The 21,661-nt window shown below is 48.7% G+C and overlaps 1 protein-coding gene, 1 long non-coding RNA gene and 1 pseudogene across 4 annotated transcripts; 2 read left to right on the top strand and 1 right to left on the bottom strand.

The window, feature by feature from the left end:
* The first annotated feature begins 827 nt into the window (after positions 1-827).
* LOC124669755 lies at positions 828-3,177 on the top strand (annotated as a pseudogene).
* Positions 3,178-4,920: 1,743 nt separating this feature from the next.
* Positions 4,921-6,609, top strand: LOC124669756 (pentatricopeptide repeat-containing protein At5g61800-like). 3 transcript variants are annotated; one of them, XM_047206307.1, is made up of 3 exons: positions 4,921-5,981; positions 6,081-6,143; positions 6,229-6,609. In XM_047206307.1, exon 1 carries the CDS (start codon positions 4,926-4,928, stop codon positions 5,847-5,849), a length of 924 nt encoding a protein of 307 aa, XP_047062263.1. In that variant the 5' UTR covers positions 4,921-4,925; the 3' UTR covers positions 5,850-5,981; positions 6,081-6,143; positions 6,229-6,609. The 3 variants fall into 3 exon arrangements, with proteins under 3 accessions (XP_047062263.1, XP_047062264.1, XP_047062262.1); XM_047206308.1 differs by lacking the exon at positions 6,081-6,143; XM_047206306.1 differs by having other exon boundaries at positions 6,081-6,609.
* A 4,546-nt stretch (positions 6,610-11,155) lies between these two features.
* LOC124669759 lies at positions 11,156-17,122 on the bottom strand. Its single transcript, XR_006992316.1, has 6 exons — positions 17,062-17,122; positions 16,158-16,284; positions 15,628-15,880; positions 14,361-14,511; positions 13,100-14,188; positions 11,156-12,051 (listed from the first exon to the last, which is right to left on the bottom strand). It is a non-coding gene; the product is annotated as an uncharacterized LOC124669759 (long non-coding RNA).
* Between the last annotated feature and the right edge of the window lie 4,539 nt (positions 17,123-21,661).

Genomic DNA, 21,661 nt, shown 5'->3' with positions numbered 1-21,661 from the left:
GTTCTCTGATTTGTGCTATGAGCCCAATCTGTAACTTCATGGATTTTGTATGGTTCATGGATGCATCCGAAAAATCATGTGCCCCGACTGAAAGTGCTAACTTGTAGTGACGTCTTCAGCACTTGATGCATGTTGTTTTTACTACCGAGAGATTTTAACTAAGAGCTAGTATTAACTTGAACTTGCAAAGATTGACGGCGAGAGTTATATACAGAAAAGTTCTGAACATCGGTGTGCTTCAGTTTTTATTTGTACGACATAACTCCAATATACCGTGTCTAATTGTCCTTCTTACTTCAGATCAATATAGTTCTGAGCTTTGTTATGCTAAAATTTATAATAGCTTAACCTGACAAATATTTCTTCAGTTGTTCTTTCAGTTTAGCAAGGTAGGCAGCTTGCTAGACATAAGTAAAATAAATTTTCACAAAATACGTCTAGCACGTTAAATTCTAAGGAAACTATTTGCAAGTATTATTACCTCTGTTTCATAATATAAGCCGCTTCATAATAATATGTTAGTTTACAAAAACGGCAGCGATAGTTACACGACACACGGATAGGAAGAAACACCCATTGACGGACTACGTACTACACCGGTACGGATCGGACAAAGTGTTGGACACGAGTCTATTTCCGAATTCAAACTAGGCTGGGACGTGAGCTGCGAGCGGCCTTCCCCAATCGGAATCGAATTTGCTGGCCGCGCCTTCATATAGGGGCCTGACCGCCACTTTCCTCCTCACCAGGGCACCAACGCAGCAAACACAGCTCGGAGCAGTACGAGACATAGGCATCGAATCAATCAGCGAGAGGCGCCGAACACGATGGCGAGCGCGCCGCCGTCGAAGAAGGCCGCGAACCGGCTGGTGGTGGAGGAGGCGACCCACGATGACAACTCCATGTGCAGCCTCCACCCGGCCACCATGGAGAGGCTCTGCATATTCCGCGGCGACTTGGTGCTGCTCAAGGGCAAGCGCCGCCGCAGCACGCTCTGCATCGCCTTCACCGACGACACCTGCGAGGAGCACAAGATGAAGATCAACAAGGTGGTTCGATCCAACCTGCGCGTCCGCATCGCCGACGTCGTGTCCGTGCACCTGTGCCACGACGCCAAGTACGGGAGGCGGGTGCACATCCTCCCGGTGGACGACACCATCGAGGGCGTCACCGGCAACCTGTTCGACTCCTATCTCAAGCCCTACTTTGCGGACGCATACCGCCCGGTCCGCAAGGGCGACCTCTTCCTAGTGCGCGGCGGCATGCGGAGCGTCGAGTTCAAGGTCGTGGAGATCGATCCGGCCGACGAGTACTGCATTGTGGCGGCTGACACAGAGATCTTCTGCGACGGCGAGCCGATCAAGAGGGAAGACGAGGAGAGGCTCGATGACGTCGGCTATGATGACGTGGGCGGCATGCGCAAGCAGCTCACCCAAATCAGGGAGCTGGTTGAGCTGCCGCTCAGGCACCCGCAGCTCTTCAAGTCCATCGGCGTCAAGCCGCCCAAGGGCATCCTCCCGTACGGCCCTCCCGGCTCGGCAAGACGCTCATCGCCCGTGCCGTGGCCAACGAGACCTGGGGCCTTCTTCTTCTGCATCAACGGTCCAGAGATCATGTCTAAGATGGCCGGAGAGAGCGAGAGCAATTTGAGGAAGGCCTTCGAGGAAGCCGAGAAGAACGCGCCCTCCATCATCTTCATCGACGAGATTGACTCCATCGCTCCCAACAGGGAGAAGACCCACGGCGAGGTCGAGAGGCGCATCGTGTCCCAGCTTCTGACTTTGATGGACGGCATGAAGGCTCGGGCGCACGTCATCGTTATGGGTGCCACGAACCGTCCCAACAAGCATCGACCCTGCCCTAAGGCGCTTTGGGAGGTTCGATCGTGAGATCGACATTGGAGTGCCGGACGAGGTCGGGCGCCTCGAAGTGTTGCGCGTCCATACCAAGAACATGAAGCTGGACGTGGACGTCAACCTGGAGGTGGTTGCCAAGGATACGCATGGCTACGTTGGCGCTGACTTGGCCGCGCTCTGCACAGAGGCAGCACTACAATGTATCAGGGAGAAGATGGACGTGATCGACCTGGAGGATGACACCATTGACGCCGAGATCTTGAACTCCATGGCCGTCACCAACGACCACCTTAAAACGGCCCTCTTCGGTACGAATCCTTCTGCGCTTCGCGAGACCGTCGTGGAGGTGCCCAACGTCAGCTGGAATGACATCGGCAGCCTGGACGGCGTGAAGAGAGAGTTGCAAGAGACCGTCCAGTACCCGGTGGAGCATCCGGAGAAATTTGAGAAGTTCGGCATGTCCCCCTCTAAGGGCGTCCTCTTCTATGGGCCACCGGGATGCGGCAAGACCTTGCTCGCGAAGGCGATCGCCAACGAATGCCAGGCCAACTTTATCAGCATCAAGGGACCCGAGCTGCTCACGATGTGGTTCGGCGAGAGCGAGGCCAACGTGCGAGAGATCTTTGACAAGGCACGCCAATCTGCACCGTGCGTTCTCTTCTTCGACGAGCTTGACTCCATCGCGACCCAGAGGGGCGGGAGAGTGGGCGACGCCGGCGGTGCAGCGGACAGGGTCCTGAACCAGCTCCTCACCGAGATGGACGGCATGAGCGCAAAGAAGACGGTGCTCATCATAGGCGCCACCAACAGGCCGGACATCATCGACTCGGCGCTGCTCCGGCCCGGCCGCCCGGACCAGCTCATCTACATCCCCTTGCCGGACGAGGCCTCTCGGCACCAAATCTTCAAGGCCTGTCCGAGGAAGTCTCCTGTGGCCAAGGACGTCGACCTCGACGCACTTGCGAGGTTCACGGCGGGCTTCAGCGGCGCCGACATCACGGAGATCTGCCAGAGGGCGTGCAAGTACGCTATCAGGGAGGACATCGAAAAAGACATGGAGAAGCAGAGACTGGGAAAAGATAGCATGGAGGTGGAAGTAGAGGAGGTGGCTGAGATCAATGCGGCTCACTTCGAGGAGTCGATGAAGTACGCGAGGAGGAGCGTGAGCGATGGCGACATCAGGAAGTACCTGGCCTTTGCTCAGACGTTGCAGCAGTCGAGAGGTTTCGGCACCGAGTTCCGTTTCCCGATGCAGCCCCAGGCGGCAGAAGCTGCTGCCAATATCTCAGCGGCAGCTGATGAAGACGATCTTTACAATTGATCCAGTAGCCATTCTTAGAAACTAAAGTAGCATAGGTTCTGTTTTTATTCTGATTCCTCTTGTCTGTGACTATACATCATATAAATACAATTCATGATATAAGAAGCTCTCTGATGTAGAAAGGCAACCGTGTGTGCTGGTATTTTTAAGCAGCAACCACTGAAAATAGCCTGAGCCGTTAACTGAAACGTCGATTACAAACAAATACTGTTTCTAGTTTCTACCCCTCTCCTCTTTAATGCCGAACAAGATTCAGGAGGTCAACTGTCAGATGAATATAAGATTGATAAGTGAGTAGTGGCGGCCCAGAACAGATGACTAAAGGTCAAGTGTTTACAGGGGTGAACAGAGTGTATGCATTCGCATGAAGTTGAAGCCAAATATTATTTTCAGTATTTTTGTACGTCGTGTCTGAAACCTTGTAGGTCACGACAGTCTTATTTGCAGTACGTCTTGCAGAGAATTGTTTGTCAAACGACTCTCATGTCATATACTCCCTATGTTGGATCCTTAAACATTTTATTATTATTTGGAAATCAGAGCTAGCAAGAGGCAATTTGAGGAGGGGTATATTGTGTGCTGGTGTGTAGTTTTGTCTTTTGACTTTTGACTTATGCTAATGGATTAATCTTTGCACCGTTCAAGTTATGGTTGGGTTTTCAGTGGATTTCCCGTGTCGTTTTCAATACGTCCCGCCGCCTCCTCTCGCTGCCAGGCGGAGCCCATGCGTGATTTCTGACGTGTCGCGAGGCGCCGGCATGCCTGATTCACGCCCTTTGTGAAGGGGCCGGCATGGGGTTGCAGACGCTTGTATTGGGCTCCAAAATGCGTCGACGCTTTTTAGGGCGCGCCGGTGTGAGCCCATTTTAGCCACCGACCCCCCAAAAGCTATCGGGCCCCTATGAGGTGCCCCGGTGGAGATGCCCTAAGGGTCACTCCACTCCATTTCGCAAGTTTGTGGATATTTGCGCATGAGGACAAGTTAGTGGCCCTACAACCCATTTTATAAAAAAAATTGGAGTACTTGCACATTTATGGTAAGTTCTTGGGTGACCATGTAGTTAACTCAGGAACAAAATGGTCTACACAGAACTCTACAAGAAAAACGGTTGACCTGGAGGGTATAGGACTCAACAACAATTTTCTATTTCCCGGAAATGTTATGTTCATGGCTGGGCTTGCATTGCTAGGGATCATGATTCATGAAAGCCAGCCACGTTCTAGAGGGATCATGTTACAGAACCTCACGCATAACCTCCGCAACGAAAATGGCGCCATCACTCTCCCTCCCTCCGCCCTATCATTCCCTCCCCAACCTCCTCCTCCTCCCCCATCGCCAAGCCCGCCTCCCGATCCGCCGCCTCCTTGCCGCCCACGCTCTCGCCACCGTCGCCGGCCACCTCTCCCTCCCCAATCCCCACGCTCACACCCTCCTCCTCATCGCCTACTCTCGCCTCCACTGCGCACGCCGCCCTTCCACGCTCCTCCTCTTCCGCTCCTCCCTCCGCCTCTCACTGCCCCCCACCCGACACTCCCTCCCTCTCGCCGTCTCTGTCGCCGCCTCCTCACGCCTCCACCTCCCGCTCGCGCTCTCCCTCCACGCCGTCGCACTGGCCCGCAGCCTCCTCCCTTTCCCGCACGTCGCCAACGCCCTCGTCTCCCTCTACGCCAAGAACGCCCTCCCGGACTCGGCGCGCAGGGTGTTCGACGAAATGCACGCGCCGAACGTCATCTCTTACAACGCGCTGATGGACGGGTACATCAAGGCTGGCCTGCTGGGGCTTGCCATGAAGGAGTTCCAGCGGATGCCGCAGCGGGACGCTGCATCCTGGGGCACGGTGGTAGCCGGGTGCGCAAAGGCTGGAAGCTGGAAGCAGGCCATGGGGCTGTTTGACAGGATGAGGGTGGAGGGTTTCAAGCCAGACGACGTGGCACTGGCCGCAGCGCTGTCATGCTGCGCGCAGCTCGGGGCGCTAGAGAAGGGACAAGAGGTCCATAAGTACATAACACAAAGCAGGCCCCGGCCAAACGTGTTCTTGTGTACAGGGCTCGTTGATCTGTACGCAAAGTGTGGGCGTGTCGATGTTGCCCGAGAGGTCTTCGACTCGTGCCCTGCGAGGAATGTCTTCACCTGGAACGCGCTCATCGTCGGGCTGGCAATGCATGGGCATGGCACAGTGGCACTCGAGTACTTCAACCGGATGCTGCTTCAGGGGGTTCGACCGGATGGAGTCACTTTCTTAGGGGTACTGATTGGTTGCAGCCATGCTGGCCTGGTTGGCATGGCAAAGAGGATCTTCTCCGAGATGGAGGGCAAGCATGGTGTGCCTCGGGAGCTTAAGCACTATGGATGCATGGCTGACTTGCTTGGTCGAGCCGGGCTCATCGAGGAAGCGATTGAGATGGTCGAGAAGATGCCGACAGAAGGGGACACTTACGTCTGGGGAGGTATACTCGCGGGTTGTAGAATGCACGGCAACGTGGAAGCAGCGGAGGTTGCTGCAAGGCATTTGCTGGAGCTCAACCCTCAAGACAGCGGGGTGTACTCTGTCCTGGCCGGGATCTATGCAGATGCTGCTAGGTGGGAGGATGTTGCCAGGGTTAGGAAATTGATGGATGAAAGGATTGCTAGGAGAAATGTCGGTTGCAGTTCCATTACGGCGGACCACTAGCATAGCACACAGTATGCTGGTTGGTCGCAGGCTGTAGATTCTACCTAGAAGGTCACCACTGCAAAGTACAAACTGGTTCAGTAAGAGGACTGCTACTCCTAGGAGCGGCAATGACTTGTGTCGACTGGCAAGGTATCAGTTTTCACTGTGAAAAAAATCCAGTATTTCAAGATTTAAGGCCATGTAGTTTGAACTCCTTGTATAGGCCAAATCTCGCGCTCTGTTCTTCAGGACTCGGGCCTCTTTCTGTTGTGGACTTTACTCTGCAAGTGCGTGTGAACTGTAACTGGGGAAGTATGAATTCTGATAGGGATTCGTCTTGCAGTCACACGCATGTCGCCCGTGCATGACATTACATATTCTTGGACTTCTTTGGCAGGTAGATTTTCTTGCAAATCAACTGCTCATGCTGAACTGCTGATGGAAATGAAGCCAGAGCATAAATTGAAAAGGGATGAGGAAAAGTTCTGGCCAGGTGCAGGTAATATTTTTGGCATGCCTAGTTGGCGCAGCCCACTTTGCTTTCAAGCCAATGAAGGCTACAGTTCGATGCAGCCCTGAATTCGCAGATCTCGCTGTTCTTCGGTTTGGTATTGTACTTCAGTTGATCTATGGGTAATGGGTTGTCGCAGAAACTTATGTGCTACAGAGTACAGAGTTGAAGAGGACACAACATTCAATAATCAAGGATTCAAGGTGAGACAACAAGTCGCTCATTGGTGCAGACAGGGCGCAGAGCTGGGGACGGGGAGGTGGGACACCACTTCGTCGTCCAATCTGTCGCAGAAAGACACTTACTCGATGATGTCCATCTCCATGGCTCGGAGCAGAATGCATGAACCGAACCTTGCTTCCCTCTCCTTTCTCGTGGATTCGATTTTTCTCGAGGACCTACTTCTCCGAGAACAGGGAGGGGAGAGGCTATTGGAAATGAAGTTGTGGAAACATACATGTGTTGCTCAGTTCTCTGGTTTGTGCTATGAGCCCAATCTGTAACTTCATGGATTTTGTATGGTTCATGGATGCATCCGAAAAATCATGTGCCCCGACTGAAAGTGCTAACTTGTAGTGACGATTTCAGCACTTGATGCATGTTGTTTTTACTACCGAGAGATTTTAACTAAGAGCTAGTATTAACTTGAACTTGCAAAGATTGACGGCGAGAGTTATATACAGAAAAGTTCTGAACATCGGTGTGCTTCAGTTTTTATTTGTAGGACATAACTCCAATATACCGTGTCTAATTGTCCTTCTTACTTCAGATCAATATAATTCCGAGCTTTGTTCTGCTAAAGTTTATAATAGCTTAACCTGGCAAATATTTCTTCAGTTGTTCTTTCAGTTTAGCATGGTAGGCAGCTCGCTAGACATAAGTAAAATTCCAATCAAGCTGTTTCCCTTCTTTACCGTAGCCAGGCCTCATCAACTCTTCACAGTTACCTTGAAGCATTCTGATGCGGCAAAGCAGGACTCATCATGCCACCAAAACTCCAGGTGGGCATCCGTGGAAAAAAGGTTGCAAAAGTACTGGTTCAATCGGTGAAGTCTTCATACTTCCAAGGCATGGCCTGTTGTTGCCAAGATTCAGTTGTTCACAATTTGTGATATTACAAGTTCTTTTTCTGGGAGGTCCAGGACGGTGGAGCAGATCGAGATCGTGGGATGTAAATTCAGAGGAGGCAGAGAAGGGATCCGGGAATCACTTGTATGCTGGGAATCGGGGATGTGCGGATCCGACTGGTGCACTCCCAAGACTTTTAATAATGCTATCCAATTGTGCTGCTGCTAGTAATTAAGCATCGCACATCAAACGATCCATCGCTTCGTCTACAGAGCTTTTATTTAATTTGGTGAGTCCACATCACCCGATCCGTGGCGTGAAGCATCTCAGCCATCCATCCATCTGCTGATCCTAAACAAGTTTGACTGAGGGAATAGCTCATTTAGTTTCCCGCTCTTCCTCTAAAAAATCCAAACCTTTCACTATCTATAAATACGAAGCCATGGCTACCGCCGCGGGCGGCATCGCGTGCGTGACTTGTGACTTTGGACTTTGGCAAGGAGAGGAGAGGAGAGGAGAGGCTGGCCACCAAGCACTCTTCATGGTGTTTTTTGGCGCCGAGCGACGAGCTCCTTCCCTGGTGTGGCGACGAGCGAGGAGAGAAGAGGAGAGGCCGGCCAGCGAGCGCCCTTGGTGGTGTGGTGACGAGCGGCGAGGCGAGGAGAGGAGAGGAGAGCTCCTCTTGTACCTTGCTCTTCATGGCGTGCTGTGGCGAGGAGCTGTTGTTGGCCGGACATGGCTGCCGCGCGGAGGTCGGTCAATGGGCTGGATGGGAGGCAAAGGTTATACTACAGTTTGCAAAGCTTGCTGGCACAAGCGGATTGCGGCGCTGGTGGGGTGGAGGCCGTCGTTGGCTGTTCCTCGCAGCCGAGCTGTGTTGCGGCGAAGGCGGCGGCTGTGCGAGTGGACGGCAGCAGAAGCGATCGGTCTGGGAATTCGGTGGCGGGGTGTCAGACCGCCAAATTGGTACCGCAAATACGCTATCAGTCCAAACAGAAATTACATGTGTTTTTTTGCATGCTCTGTGATCGAGATGTAGATAGTTAAGGTTGGCTTGTCGAGTGACCATCCGAGGTTGCAGCTTTTCTGCAACGAAGATAGAAAGCCAGTTTTTATGTGGGAGGAAGCAACAATATTTTTTTTTGGATTATCGAATAAACTGTTTAGAATGTACAAGGAGTTCTGTACGGGTTACTAAGGGCATCTCCAACCCAACGACCCAAACGGACGCCTTTTCGCGTCCGATTTTGGTCGTTTGGGTCGGCCTCCGAAGACACGGATGGACGAGGACGTCCGTGTCTGTTTTTATTCCCCAACGCGCGCAGTGACCCAAATCCCTATTCCTCTTCTCTAGCCATGTACTAGTACTAGTAGCCAAGAAACAAAACAGCACAACGAGCTCGGCCCTGCCCCGCCCGTGCTCCGGCGACGAGCTCGGCGGCGTCCTGGAAGGCGACGCCCGCGGCCAGGTTCGCCCACCCGTGGCTCGTGCGGCCGGCTCCTGCCCCGCCCGTGGCCGTGGCCGTGCCCGCCCCCGCCTGTGCCGACGCGGCCGGCTCCGGCGCCGCCCGTGCGCACCCCGGCCTGCTCCGTCGCCGACTGGGCCCGTGGCCGCTCCCGCCCGTGGCCGACGCCCCCGCCTGTGCCCGCCCGCCCCCGCCCATGCCCGACACGGCGTGGCCGTCGGGGCAAGCGCCGCCCCCGCCCATGCCGCCTCGCCCGTGGCCGACGCGGCCGGCGGCGCCCCGCCTGTGCCCGCCCGCCCCTGCCCGTGCCCGTCCTCGGCGGCGAGCCCCCGCGCGGCGCGGCCAGAGAGGCGAGGCGAGCCTCCGCCCCCGCCCGTGCGCGCACGGCCAGCTTCGGCTCCGCCCGTGGCCGTCACGGCCGGCGCCGGTCCGCGCCCGTGCCCGTGCCCGTCGAGGGCGGCGCGGCGGCAGGGAGCAGCGCGCGGCGCGGCGGCGGGGTAGCGCGCGGCGGCAGGGAGCAGCGCACCGGATCGAGGCCCGGCGAGGGCGGAGCGGCCATCGCGCGGCGGCAGCGTGGAGCGCACCGGCGGCGCGGCCGTCGCGCGGCGGCGGGCGGGGCGCGGAGGGGCTCCCGGCCGGAGGGATCGCGCCTCTTGCGGCACGGCCGGGACGACATGGCGGGCGGCGCGGGCAAGGCTTGGCCATGGCGGGCAGGGCGGCGCGGCCGTGGCTCGGCCATGGCGGGCTCGTCGGCATCGAGTCCGGCGGCACGACGTCCATTTCGGCTCCGGCGACTTCCAGCAGCGATTAAAAAAAAGGAGGCGGCGGCGTTGAGGACCTCCAGGCGAGTGCTCCGGCGAAACCTAGCCGGGCGAGTTCAACTCCGGCGGACAGCCATGGAAGTATCCATGGGAAAAAGCAAACAGAGAAGACAGAGGAGAGAGAAGTTATTGGGGCTTTTTTTTGTCACTGACAAATGGGCCATGAACGGACATGTGCGGATGAAAACGGACGCACGCGCTTGTCCGGCTCGCCCAAAAGCCACGGAAATTTGGTCCGGCTTTGGGTCGTTCCGGACGCGGCAGCTGTCCGTTTTTAATTTGGGTCGGCCCGTTGGGAGCAGTTTTTACCCAAACGGACCAATCTAATGTCCGTTTGTCCGTTTGGGTAGTCTGGTTGGAGATGCCCTAAGCATTGTAGAGGGTGTGAGTGAGAACTTTAAAATCCAGTGTGAACAAGGCTCGTAAGGTATCTTCAATTCTTACGATCAAAGTAGGTTGCCTCCGCATCCAATTATTCCAATCTAAAATTGTGACCCCCCAAAACCAATAAATAACCCACTAAAATTGTGCCGCCGCTAGTAATTAAGCATCGCACATCAAACGATCTATCTGCCTCGTCTACATCGCTTTTAGTTTAGTTAATTTGGTGAGTCCACCTCACCGATCCGTGGCTTTTAGTTTAGTTAATTTGGTGAGTCCACCTCACCGATCCGTGGCGTGAAGCACCTCATCCATCCGTCCATCCATCCAACTGCTAATCTTAAACAAGTTTAACTGAGGGAATAGCTCATTTAGTTTCCCGCTCTTCCTCTAAAAAATCCAAACCTTTCACTATCTATAAATACATAGCCATGGCTATCACCGCGGGCAGCATCGCGTGCGTGACTTGTGACTTTGGACTTCGGCGGCATCGCGTGCGTGCAATGTGTCGTTGACAAAAAGTGGGCACAGCCATGTAAGTGTTCAGGTGAACTTGTGATGGTTTTTATCAGTTTTTTTCTAAATAACATGAAACTTTTCTAAATAATGGAAACTTTTTTAATTAATGGATAACATGAAACATGAAACTTTTTTAATTAATAACATGAAAAGTGGGCACGGTATTTTTATAAATAACATGAAACTTTTTTAATTAATGGATAAGGCAAAGATTTTGCCCTTGTTTAGAAAAAAAAGTCCAGATCACGTACAATAGCTACATCGATTGTAGCAGACTCCAATCTCACATACCAAAGCTTGGACTGGCACTGATAGATCGATCAGCTCACCTACGCTTCTCACATCAAGTACCTAGTTGTATCGCACGAGTGAAACTGGCTAGGTAGACCAATTCTGACTTTGAATACCATGGAATTTATCAGCTAAAGAAAAGATGCAAGTTGTGCCCAAAATTTTGGCATAACCTGGACTATTTTTTAGAACATCTAAACCTGCACACCAAACAATAACTACAACTAAGACAGTAGTCACAAACCCATGTGACATATGAACATACACTCAACCAGAATTTTTGCAACACCGGATAACAAACAACCAGCAAGGCAAAGCTGATGCACACCATGCAGGTTTCTGCAATCCCATCATAGGGCGTTTACATAAAACACAAGATTGCTGCATTAGGACATGCTTCCGGATCCGAAACCTGGGTTACACATGCACTACAACCATAGCATCCAAGTGTTCAGCATCAAGGTGGTAAAAAGCTGCTGATACATAGAGGTGGTAAAAAGCTGCTGATACATAGAGGTGATATGATGCATCGGGTCTCCAGCGGCATATAGTTAACCTCCTCGGTATCCTCCAACAACAAAAACACACACATGATGGTCAGCTCTATGCACGATATTTGAGCTTTCATAAACTACAGAATAAATAAATAAACCCACTAATTAAGAAGAGAATGATATTGAGTTATTATGTCGCAAGATAACACTAACAATCACCAACTAAAAAGAGACCAACGAGAACTTAAACTTTAGGTTACCAGAACGAACACTGCAACCCAACAAGCTAAATTCGCCACAGTTAGGTGCAACAGGCACGGACAGAGCATCCCATGGACGGCAGAGCATGAACAAAAAAGGACAAGGAAATTCTACATTCGAACGCACTACAACACATATCCATGCCACATGGTAAGCATACAAATTTCAACAACTTGTGTAGATCCAGACTATGCATACAGCAAATTTTACATTTAAAAGGAAAAGGTGAACAATGATAACAGTAGCCCTATGCATGCAGCAAACTATAAATGGTGAAAGTATGGGCAGCACCAAAAAAATCACAAACTTATCAGAAAAAGCAGCGAGATACACCGTTATACGAATCGTGGTTGTTCTTGTCCCTGGCATCATTCCGAGTGGAGCAAGTCGTCGTCGTGGTGAAGATCTCTAACAGACAGATGCACAAGTAAGAAATAGCCTCTCAGCTAGAATTAGTTACATGAAGCAATGATAATTAATGAAATGAAGCTAGACGTTAGCAAGTTCTTTTAGCATGTCAAGACCAGATGAACATTTCACTATAATTATTCTTCCTACCTGTTTACAATGATCAGCAGAATTTTCCTTTCATAAATAAAACCAGAAACTGAGCTAGTTAGTTAATCAAAATTAATTAGCAAGGGTGTACAAAATTTTGGCATTACCTAGCCTGTTTTTTGGACATTCAAACCTGCACAGCAAAATATATACTTCAACTAAGGCAATAGTCACAACCCATGTGGCATGCAACCATGGATTTCGAGTCGAAAGACTAGTCGACGACTAGTCTACGAGTCGCATTTGCAAGGTCGACTCGGCCAGTCGACTCGACTCATTTGATGAGTCGATCGAGTCGATCGACTAGTCTTGACTAGTCTCGACTAGTCCAGGTTTGTGAGTCGGTCGACTCAAAAAATGACCCCACATTTTATAATTTTTTCCATTCTTTCCTCCCATTCCCATTTTCCCCCGTGTTCCCCCGTGAAACCAAGATCGAGAGACAGTTTCCCCCGCTCAAACCCAAAAGCCAAAACACATCTTGGTGTTCTCTCCCTTGGCCGCCGCCTCTGCAAGAATCTGCCAGCCATGGGAAGGAATTGCCCAGGTTTTCCCCCACACCCCTGTCCCCAACCTGTAGGCTGCTGGTTCATGGACAAGAGGAAGGCCTTGGCCATTGGAAGGAATTGCCCAGGTTTTCCCCCACTCCTCTATCCCTAGCGTTATATTCTATCCTACATTAAACACATTAGTAATTTAGTGTTAAACATGAGTCTTGCTGAGTCGAGACTAGTCTTGACTAGTCTCTGAGTCGCTGCCCCAGAACGACCCGTCGACTCATCGACTCGCAATCCTTGCATGCAACATGCAATCCATGATAATTTCCATAACACCGAAGACAAGGCAAAGCTGTTACACAGCAACACACAAGTTACATACAGCACAGCATGCATCATACCCGGGGTTTTCCAGCTTCCTTCCAAGCGATGCATCAGGATATGGGCAGCAGCTACAGGTTCCAGCTGCTACCCCTGCCTCTCATGATATCATCTAGTCCTCATTTCCATTGGACAAAAACCAAAAAAATGATGATCAGCTCTATAGCAGATTGAACAAACATGAATAGAATTTGAAATTGGCATAAACAAATGATCAGAAAGTGTATGGCTGCAAATAAGGAATGATAAAAATAGGAAACATATCAACAACAATATTCTTGGCAATGATAAGTAACAGCAGCTCTACGATATATGCATGCGGCAAAAATATAAGAGAGAATACAGGTCGCTAAACACAGTCAGTCAGTCATTGCTTATTTCCAAGACAAGATTACTTTTCTTAACTGCCACACTTTATTTATTCATTCATAGCCAAGCAAGCAAGCTACTTGAACCAAATAAGCATCTTAGTGGCAGAAATCCATCTTTGGAGATATGCAGCAGCACAGGCATCAATAAGGCACCGGAATGAATTCCACAAGGTAGCATTGTGTTTAATCAGAATAGACCTTAGCCACTTGGATCATTTAAGTCCAGATCAGCTCCAACAAGTGCAACAAGCAACACTATTGACAAAAGTTTTATAAATAACAAGAACTCAAGATCAAATCCGAAACAGACTAATTAAATACCGGGTTTAAGGTTCCAATTAAGGCAACAATTAGGCGAGAGTTTAGGATGACAACTCATGTTCTCAATATAAATAGCAGCACAGGCATCAATAAGGCAAAAAAAAAAACAGAGTTCATCTCAGGACACATTGTGTCGAGTCCCAAAATAGGATAGCCACTTTGATCTTAGTCCAGATCACTTCCAGCAAATGCAACCAGCTACATCATAGACAAAACCCTCTTAAACAATAAGAACTCAAGGTCCAGGTTCAGCCCACATTAAATAAAATTCTGGACTATGCGTATACATACTATTCATAGTCAAATAAAACTATTATCTGACATCTGAGGTGAAAAGAGAACTTACATTACCATGCTTTGAAGTACCACGGCTCTCAACCTTGAACTTTTCTGAATAAAAAACTGAATTGTCATCCTCTGCAATTAAGAAGTTGGTCAAAAAACACAGTAATTGACATTAAAATTTATAATTTGTAATAAAAAACAAAATTGAAGTGAAAAGGGAGTGCTACACTAGACCATCATCGCACTACCACCTAATTCCAATTCAATGAACACAAATTCGCCCTAGACACACACAGTACATAACTGCAAAGGCTGAGGCTGCATATATAGAGATGGCATCTCCTTGCTTGTCACCCCTCTATTTTACAGCATCCTTCAAACAAATGACGCGGAAGCCTGCTGCAACAGCTACTACAGGCTTTTGCTTTGTCTGCCATCTAGTCCATGTAAAAATCCTGGAACAAAAAGAATCGAAAAATCATTGATAGCTCTAGAGCATATTTATTTATTGGCAACAACTAATGAAATTTGGAAGCCAACATGACACCCATACCCATGCAACTTATCGCCCTAGTACACTTGTATTCTCTACAAATTATTAGCTAAACCATGTCTATCATATTACCGCCAAATCAGCCCATTATTGCTTACTCAAGGGACCGCACAGAATCAGCCATGAATGATGATATAAAAGAACAAGAAAATATTTGTGATCAATTTGATCACAGCAAGGCATGTATTGTTAAGTAATTAGAATGAAGACACAACTGTGTTCCCATTGGAATCTGGGGGAAGCATGGTGAGATTGTAACACACTGTTACATATATTTTTGGTGCATTATGAAATACTTATTTTTGACACCATATAAGGCGATATAACACAACTCTGAGAATCCACAAAGAAACTGCAGTATAGGCCATCTATCAATGAACTTAGTATGTTCCAACTTTCTAAGAATCATGTAGCAGAATAAGCATCTTCGTAACCAGGCCGCTACAACTTCTACTCTGCTAGCTGCCATCTAGTCCTCCTCCTCCTACCCCTTTTAATAATCCTGGGCTAGTACACTTGTTGTCTCTACAAATTATGAGCTAAATAATGCCTATCGTATTAAAGAAAAAATAAGCACCAGCCATGAATGATAATACAAAAACCCATATATTTTTTTATAGAGCAATTCTGACTTGGAATTTGTTATATTTTTCTTCGGTAAGCAACTAAAGGAAAAAAAACTAATGAAAAAGCCAGGGAGTGCTCAAAATGTTTGCATGACCTTGCCTGTCTTTTGGGCATCCAAACCTGCATAGCAAGAAACAAACAATATATATTCGACCAACCAGAATTTTCGCAACACCGAACAACAAACAACCATCAAGGCAAAGGTAATGCACATCATCGAAGTTTCCGCAATCCCTTCCCAGCCCCAGGCTGGGACGGTAAAATACATCACAACATGCAAGCTGCATATCTACACCTCGCAACTGGCAAGAGCATACATAAAGCGCACAGCATATCACCACGTGCAGTAACCATACATACCGATCCACCAAGGTTGGGAGAGAGAGATTACCGTTACTTGATGCTGATGCATCCTGGACGCTGAGCAGCGGGGGCCAAAGACTGTGGTATCCTCTCCAGCGACATAAACAGTGCATCGTTGCGGACAGCAACAGCGTGCGAGCAGGGCAGGTTCACTCAGCCCGACTTGCCGGCGTTCTTGAACTCGTCCAGGCAGATCGTGCACTCGTAGGACCATGAGGCCACCATCACAGGAGCAGGCCGGGTTAGGTGCTCTTTCTCCAGGCGAAATAAAGTATATATATCTGCATATTAGCAACAAAAGGACTTCATTAACAGAGTGGCAGCTCAAAACTCATACGGCTTGCAGAAAGCAAAGCTGACAAAGACCCAGATCATCTGGGCTAACAAATTGATACACCATTTCTTGCCATATTAGCTATTACACCAGAATAAATTACATAAATATATCTCAGCACTGAGAGAGGCCGATAAAATGTAGTGATGCACATGATTACACAAGACCATCATGGTAGATTTCTGGACACTATAATCATTGAACAATCATTTTCCTGGACTTACATTAGTAGGTTATTAAGTGTGGAGCAGGTAGATGGCCTGGTTCAACCTCCTCAGGGGGAAGATATACACAGCCGGCGTCCTCAGAACACCAGAAGAATCAATATGGGTGACATCCTCACGAGGTCCGCTGCAAACAGAATAATAAGAACCATGTCATGTAGAGTTCAAACTGAACCAACATATGCGCCAGCTTAATATTGCAAAATAAGCACCCCTTAGTTAGCAATGCATACAAAATCAGGCAGGGCTTCAACCATTAAAACACAGCTTAAAATAGAATTCAAGTGACACAGGTTGGCAATTTCTTTTACTCCCTCCGATCCATAATAAGTGCCGGTGAGTTAGTACAACTTTGTACTAAAATTATACTAAATCACCGATACTTATTATGGACTGGATGGAGTAGAATGTTAAGATCAGACAAGCACTTCACTTGGGCAGGGGCTAATCACAGAAGCTTGTAATCAACACAACACTTGACCTAGGATGGATTGAAAGAAAGAAAGAAATCTGTACTTTGTTTTCATTTTCACAAAGTATCAGCAATTCTTGAGCTAGGCTTTTACTATGAAAAGCAACACAGGACAAAAATCAATTCAAGGGCAAAAAAGATAGGCTGCTGAATTGATGTGATCCTGAACTACCACAGATGAATAACATACATCACGCAATTCAAGTAGAGACTAGCTGAAGAATTCATTCAGCCTTGATTAGTGTTCTTCAACAAAAAGATGAACAGGGTATTGGAACCATTCCAACAAAACCCACTACCATCAAACCGTCAATATGCTTCCCAAGTTTTCATATCGAATCCACAACATATGAAACACACATAGGTATAGCTAGATGGGCCGTGCTATCACGGAAAAACCTAGAGGACAAAGAAGAGGAACCAGAAATTTACCAAAGGCCACGGAGTCAAAGAAGTAGGCCACCCGCTGCCAGCGCACGCCGCCGCGGTAAACGCACAGGCTGGTTTGCACTCTTGCCAGCCACACCTACAACGAAGATACATGCAAAACAAGTTCAACTTCCTGTAGGTGCGAAAATTTGTATTGATGCATACAATGCAATTTTGAACCAGGCAGTACTACTGTACTAGTACGAAAACCTAGAGTGATCTAGTGCAATGTGGCCTGAAGTAGGAGTTGAGCAAATACGCAGTCATACAAAATTGTTGTGTCGACTCTAGCGCGAGGCGAAGATTTCGACCTTTGGGTGGCTCCTGGACGGCAACGTGGACGTGGGGCTTGGATCTTGCAGGTCGCGGAAGGGGCCCATCCGGAGCACACGGGCGCATCCATGGCCCCGGCCCCCGGGTGACCCCTCCAATACGCCGGCGAGGCAGGGGTGCGGGAGCTCGCGCGCGGCGGCGACCTTGGTGGTTCCCGTGGACGAGCAGCGGCTCCGACAGATGGCGAATCGACGGCTCGGGATGCGACCAGAAGTCCGTACTGCGGTCGGCCCCGTCCTCCTGCGCCGGCGCCTGCAGGGGAGCGGCTAGTGTTTGCACGGCGGCGCGATTGAGGGCACGGGAGGGCTCCGTCGGCGGGGGAAGTGAGCGGGGATAGGGCGAGCGGGGGCAGCATGGTGGCCGGAGTAGACGGCGGTGGATTGGGTACGGTTCCCGACGGGTTGTGAGAGAAAGAGGGATATGGGGAATGGAGAGGGACATGAGTAATGCGTGTGTTTTCTTTTTCTTTTTCTTTTTCTTTTTCTTCAGATGTGGACTGCGGCGCAAATTACTTTTCCCGCTCGGTTTCCTTAATTACTACTGTACCTCTATTCATAAAATAACGTTGAAATTTATTCTAAATATATATATATATATATATATATATATGCTGGATTTAGATAAATTCTCGATATTATTTTATGAACGGATGGAGGAAATCATTTTAGTAACAATATACAACTCTAAAGTGGCATATCCTTAAACAAATAGAGAGATAGGTCATGTGGAGTAACTACTTTCGACCCGAGGCTTACATGACATGGTGTCAACTAAATTGCGAGAGGGGGGTTCAGAAAGCTTACCCCTCTTGCATGGGTGTTAATATGAGTATGTAAGTGTGATGTAAAGAGGAAAATCCACTACACAACTCTAGAGGGGCACTTACTTCACAAATAGGACTATGTTGTAAGAAGATTGCAAACCTATAGTGCAAAACTCTCTATTTGATGCCACCAACCCAACTCTTCTAAAAACTTGGTCTATTCTTTCGGTTTTCATGTTCCCATAACCTACTATAACCAATGGTAAGGAAATCTGTAATCATTAACTGCTCGGTCATCTTGGAAATAGAGACTAATTAGAATTGAGACGATTAGTTGATTTAATTTGTCAGCTATTTCGGTACAACCTACACAAATTAGCAGTTTAAAAACATGTACATAAGAAAGATATATTGTACGGGTCTCTATATGTCCGACCCTACTTCTCTAAAGCCCTAAAGCTCATTAAACCATGTACGCTTCTCCTCCATGATCTAATCTTCAAAGTCACAATAGACTAAGGAGACCCACCAACCGCCACCATGTTCCTTCCTTTCGCTTCTCCTCCTCCAACCTCTGAAGTTTCTCTTATCCTGCTACCTACCCAAGGAACAAATCCTCTTGCAACTCAGCCACCTACACTAATGAATGCAGTCTCAAGCTCCTAGACGAGCTCCTCAAGGCGGCCAGCTCCTGTATTTGAGGTCTAGTCGGCAACGGCGAGGAACTGATCAACGATGATAAGGAGGTAGTCGGCGATGGCAAGGAATTAGTCTGCGACAGGGGGGATCGATCTCCTAGAGGCGGGAATCAAGAGGGAGCTTCGCAAACATATTTGATTTTGGAGGGGTAGCGATTGCACGTGTGATTTGCCTTGAAAAGTTTGTGACTTTTTTTACCGAAATATAGTAGTTAACTGGAACATACCTATTAATCGGACTGCCATATCGATTAGTCGGGCTAAACGATTAACACCTTCGGTTAGAGGTATTTGACACAGTCGGGTTCTGAGTAGCGATTAATTGGCCTATTTATCGCTGATTTGACTGGTTTTTTGAACAATGATTATAACACCAGCAAATAGAAAAATCACACACGGACTTGGTGGACCCCATCAAACATGGATTCACCTAAAATCACCTACGGAAGGGTGGAAAACTCTTTAACTCTTGCATGTAGTGCTAGCATGGGTATTTACGGGTGGTTAAAAGAGGAAGAGTCAATACACACAACCCAAGTACCACTTTTTTCACAAACATGACTACCCCGAAGAAAGAAGGAAGATCTCCTACTTATAGTGCAAAGCTCCCACTTGGGGCATGTTGACCCAAATCTCGTAAGAAATCTGATTCTTTTTTGGTTGCCCATGTCCCTATGGCATATTCTAGCACAAATAAAGAAAAATTAACATGAAATCACCACTTTCGAATTAATGCTAGGGTAGACATCATGGGGCCCACTGCATAGGGTTTTGCTTGAAACCGTGCAAAGTGGGGTGTAAAGAGTAAAATCCAATACACATCATTCAACTTCTTTATGTGGTTACTTGCTTCACAAAACAGGACTATCATGATGGTAGATTATGAACTTATACGGGAAAATCCCACTTCGGAGCACTGACCCAACTCTTGTAAGGCTTGAGCTCTTTTGGGGATTTTCATGTTCACATGACATGTGATAACACAAACAAAGATAAAGTCACATGGAATCACCACTTTCGAATGATAGTTATAGTAGACGTAGGAACCAAAAAAATCGGGGCCAACTTGATATTTTAAGGCTTGGAAACCCACCTCATATTTTATGAGATCCTATTATGGGCATGTTGTTAAGAGAGAAACTAGACCGCAACTCCTAAGTAGTTTTTGCTTCTCAAACATGACTATCCAAGGGAGATTTTAAACTTATTGCGCAAAAGTCCCACTTTGAGGGTACTGACCAATCTCTTGTAAGAAGTTGCCCTATGTATTGGTATTTCATGTCATTATGACCTATGTTAAGAAAATACAAATATAAAATTCACATGGAATCACCACTTCGTTATGAAAGTTAGGGGTAGATGTTGCGGGACCCACAAAACAAAGTTTCACCTTTAAGCGAGCAAGGAAGGGCGAGTTACCCACTTACCCTTTTATGTTATGCCTTTGCCTCTCTCATGATGTCCTAATGCGGGCATATAACAGTCTTGTAAAGAGAAAAATCACATGGAATCGCCGCTTTGGAAGAAAAACTATGGATAGAAGTCGTCGGGCCCACAAACATGTTGTCTCCTGTAAGCAGAAGAGGAATGGTCGACGACCCTCACCCACTTGCATAGGGTTCTAATATGGGTATATAGGGTGATGTAAATAGGAAAAATAAATACAACTTTGAAGTGACAGCTAATTCGCAAACATAACGAGAGTGGATTTTGTACTTACACGCATGAGTGTGGGTGTGTTATGGGCCGTTGATTTATTCGTCGAGATTCCCGCTTCCTTTATTAGGTGGAAAGATTCTTTTTCACTCTCCTCTTTTTATCCGAATCGTAAAGCAAAACGAACGGTGACGTAAACGCCCACACCAATGCGTGTAAGTACAAAAGTAATTCCTCAATCATAACTACACTTTTTTGGACCCTGTCGATTTTACTGTACATGTTGGATGTTGTGGCTACGGCTAAAAATTGGACCCTTGTGACTCTCCCTTTGAGGTTGCCTTCTCGCTCGTGCCCTAGTATGTACAATCGCTTCTCGGCGGAGTATTCCACATCGAGGTTGGGTCGTTCTCAACATGTCCCTATCCGACATTGATTGTTGTTATCTCGTCGGAGATGCTAGGTGTAAGGTAGCTGTTTAGCTAGGGGAGTTGATTATGTCGGTGATGGAGGATGTGTTCTTTAGCCGTCGAGGCTCCCAGACACGATTAGTAGAAGGACGCTACAAACATGGAGAGAGTTTGTACACATGTACATGTAGTGCAAGTGTGTAGGTGATACATGCGCCTTATGAAAAAAGAAAACCTACATGGCCTAGGCGTTTAGAGCATCTCCACCGGCGCCCCCCAAATAGTCGCCGGCACCTCCGTTTGGGGGACGTCGGCACTGCATCCTCTATTTAGGGGAGCAGTTCCCACACCGGCGCCCCCAAACAGGAGGGTCCTCCCGCCGCTCCGCCTCCCGGCGCTGCCGCCGCCCGCATCGTAGGCATCTACGGTCGCCGCTAGCTCCGCCTCCTCCCATGCCTCGTACTCTGCGAGCTGCGGGTCCGCCTCCACCACTTCTACGGCCGCCTCTAGCGCTGCCTCGTCCCACGAATCCCAACATTGTGCTTTTTTCTAGGGTGTTTGCAGCAATGGCGGGGGAGGAGGGATAATATAGACTGTCGGCGAGGCAGGAAACATCCCACGCGATGTCGTGGCGGTAAAATATCCCGCGCGGCGCCCTGGCGTCACTGACCTGTGATCCCAGGGTCATTGTATGTATGTATGGCGTCACTGACAGGCGGTTCCCACGCCCAAAATTTTATCCT

This window comes from Lolium rigidum, chromosome 7 (genome assembly GCF_022539505.1).
Source record: "Lolium rigidum isolate FL_2022 chromosome 7, APGP_CSIRO_Lrig_0.1, whole genome shotgun sequence".
In the NCBI taxonomy this organism is placed as follows: Eukaryota; Viridiplantae; Streptophyta; class Magnoliopsida; order Poales; family Poaceae; genus Lolium; species Lolium rigidum.
The sequence above is the reverse complement of the archived record's forward strand: the minus strand, read 5'-3'. Positions and strand labels throughout refer to the sequence as shown.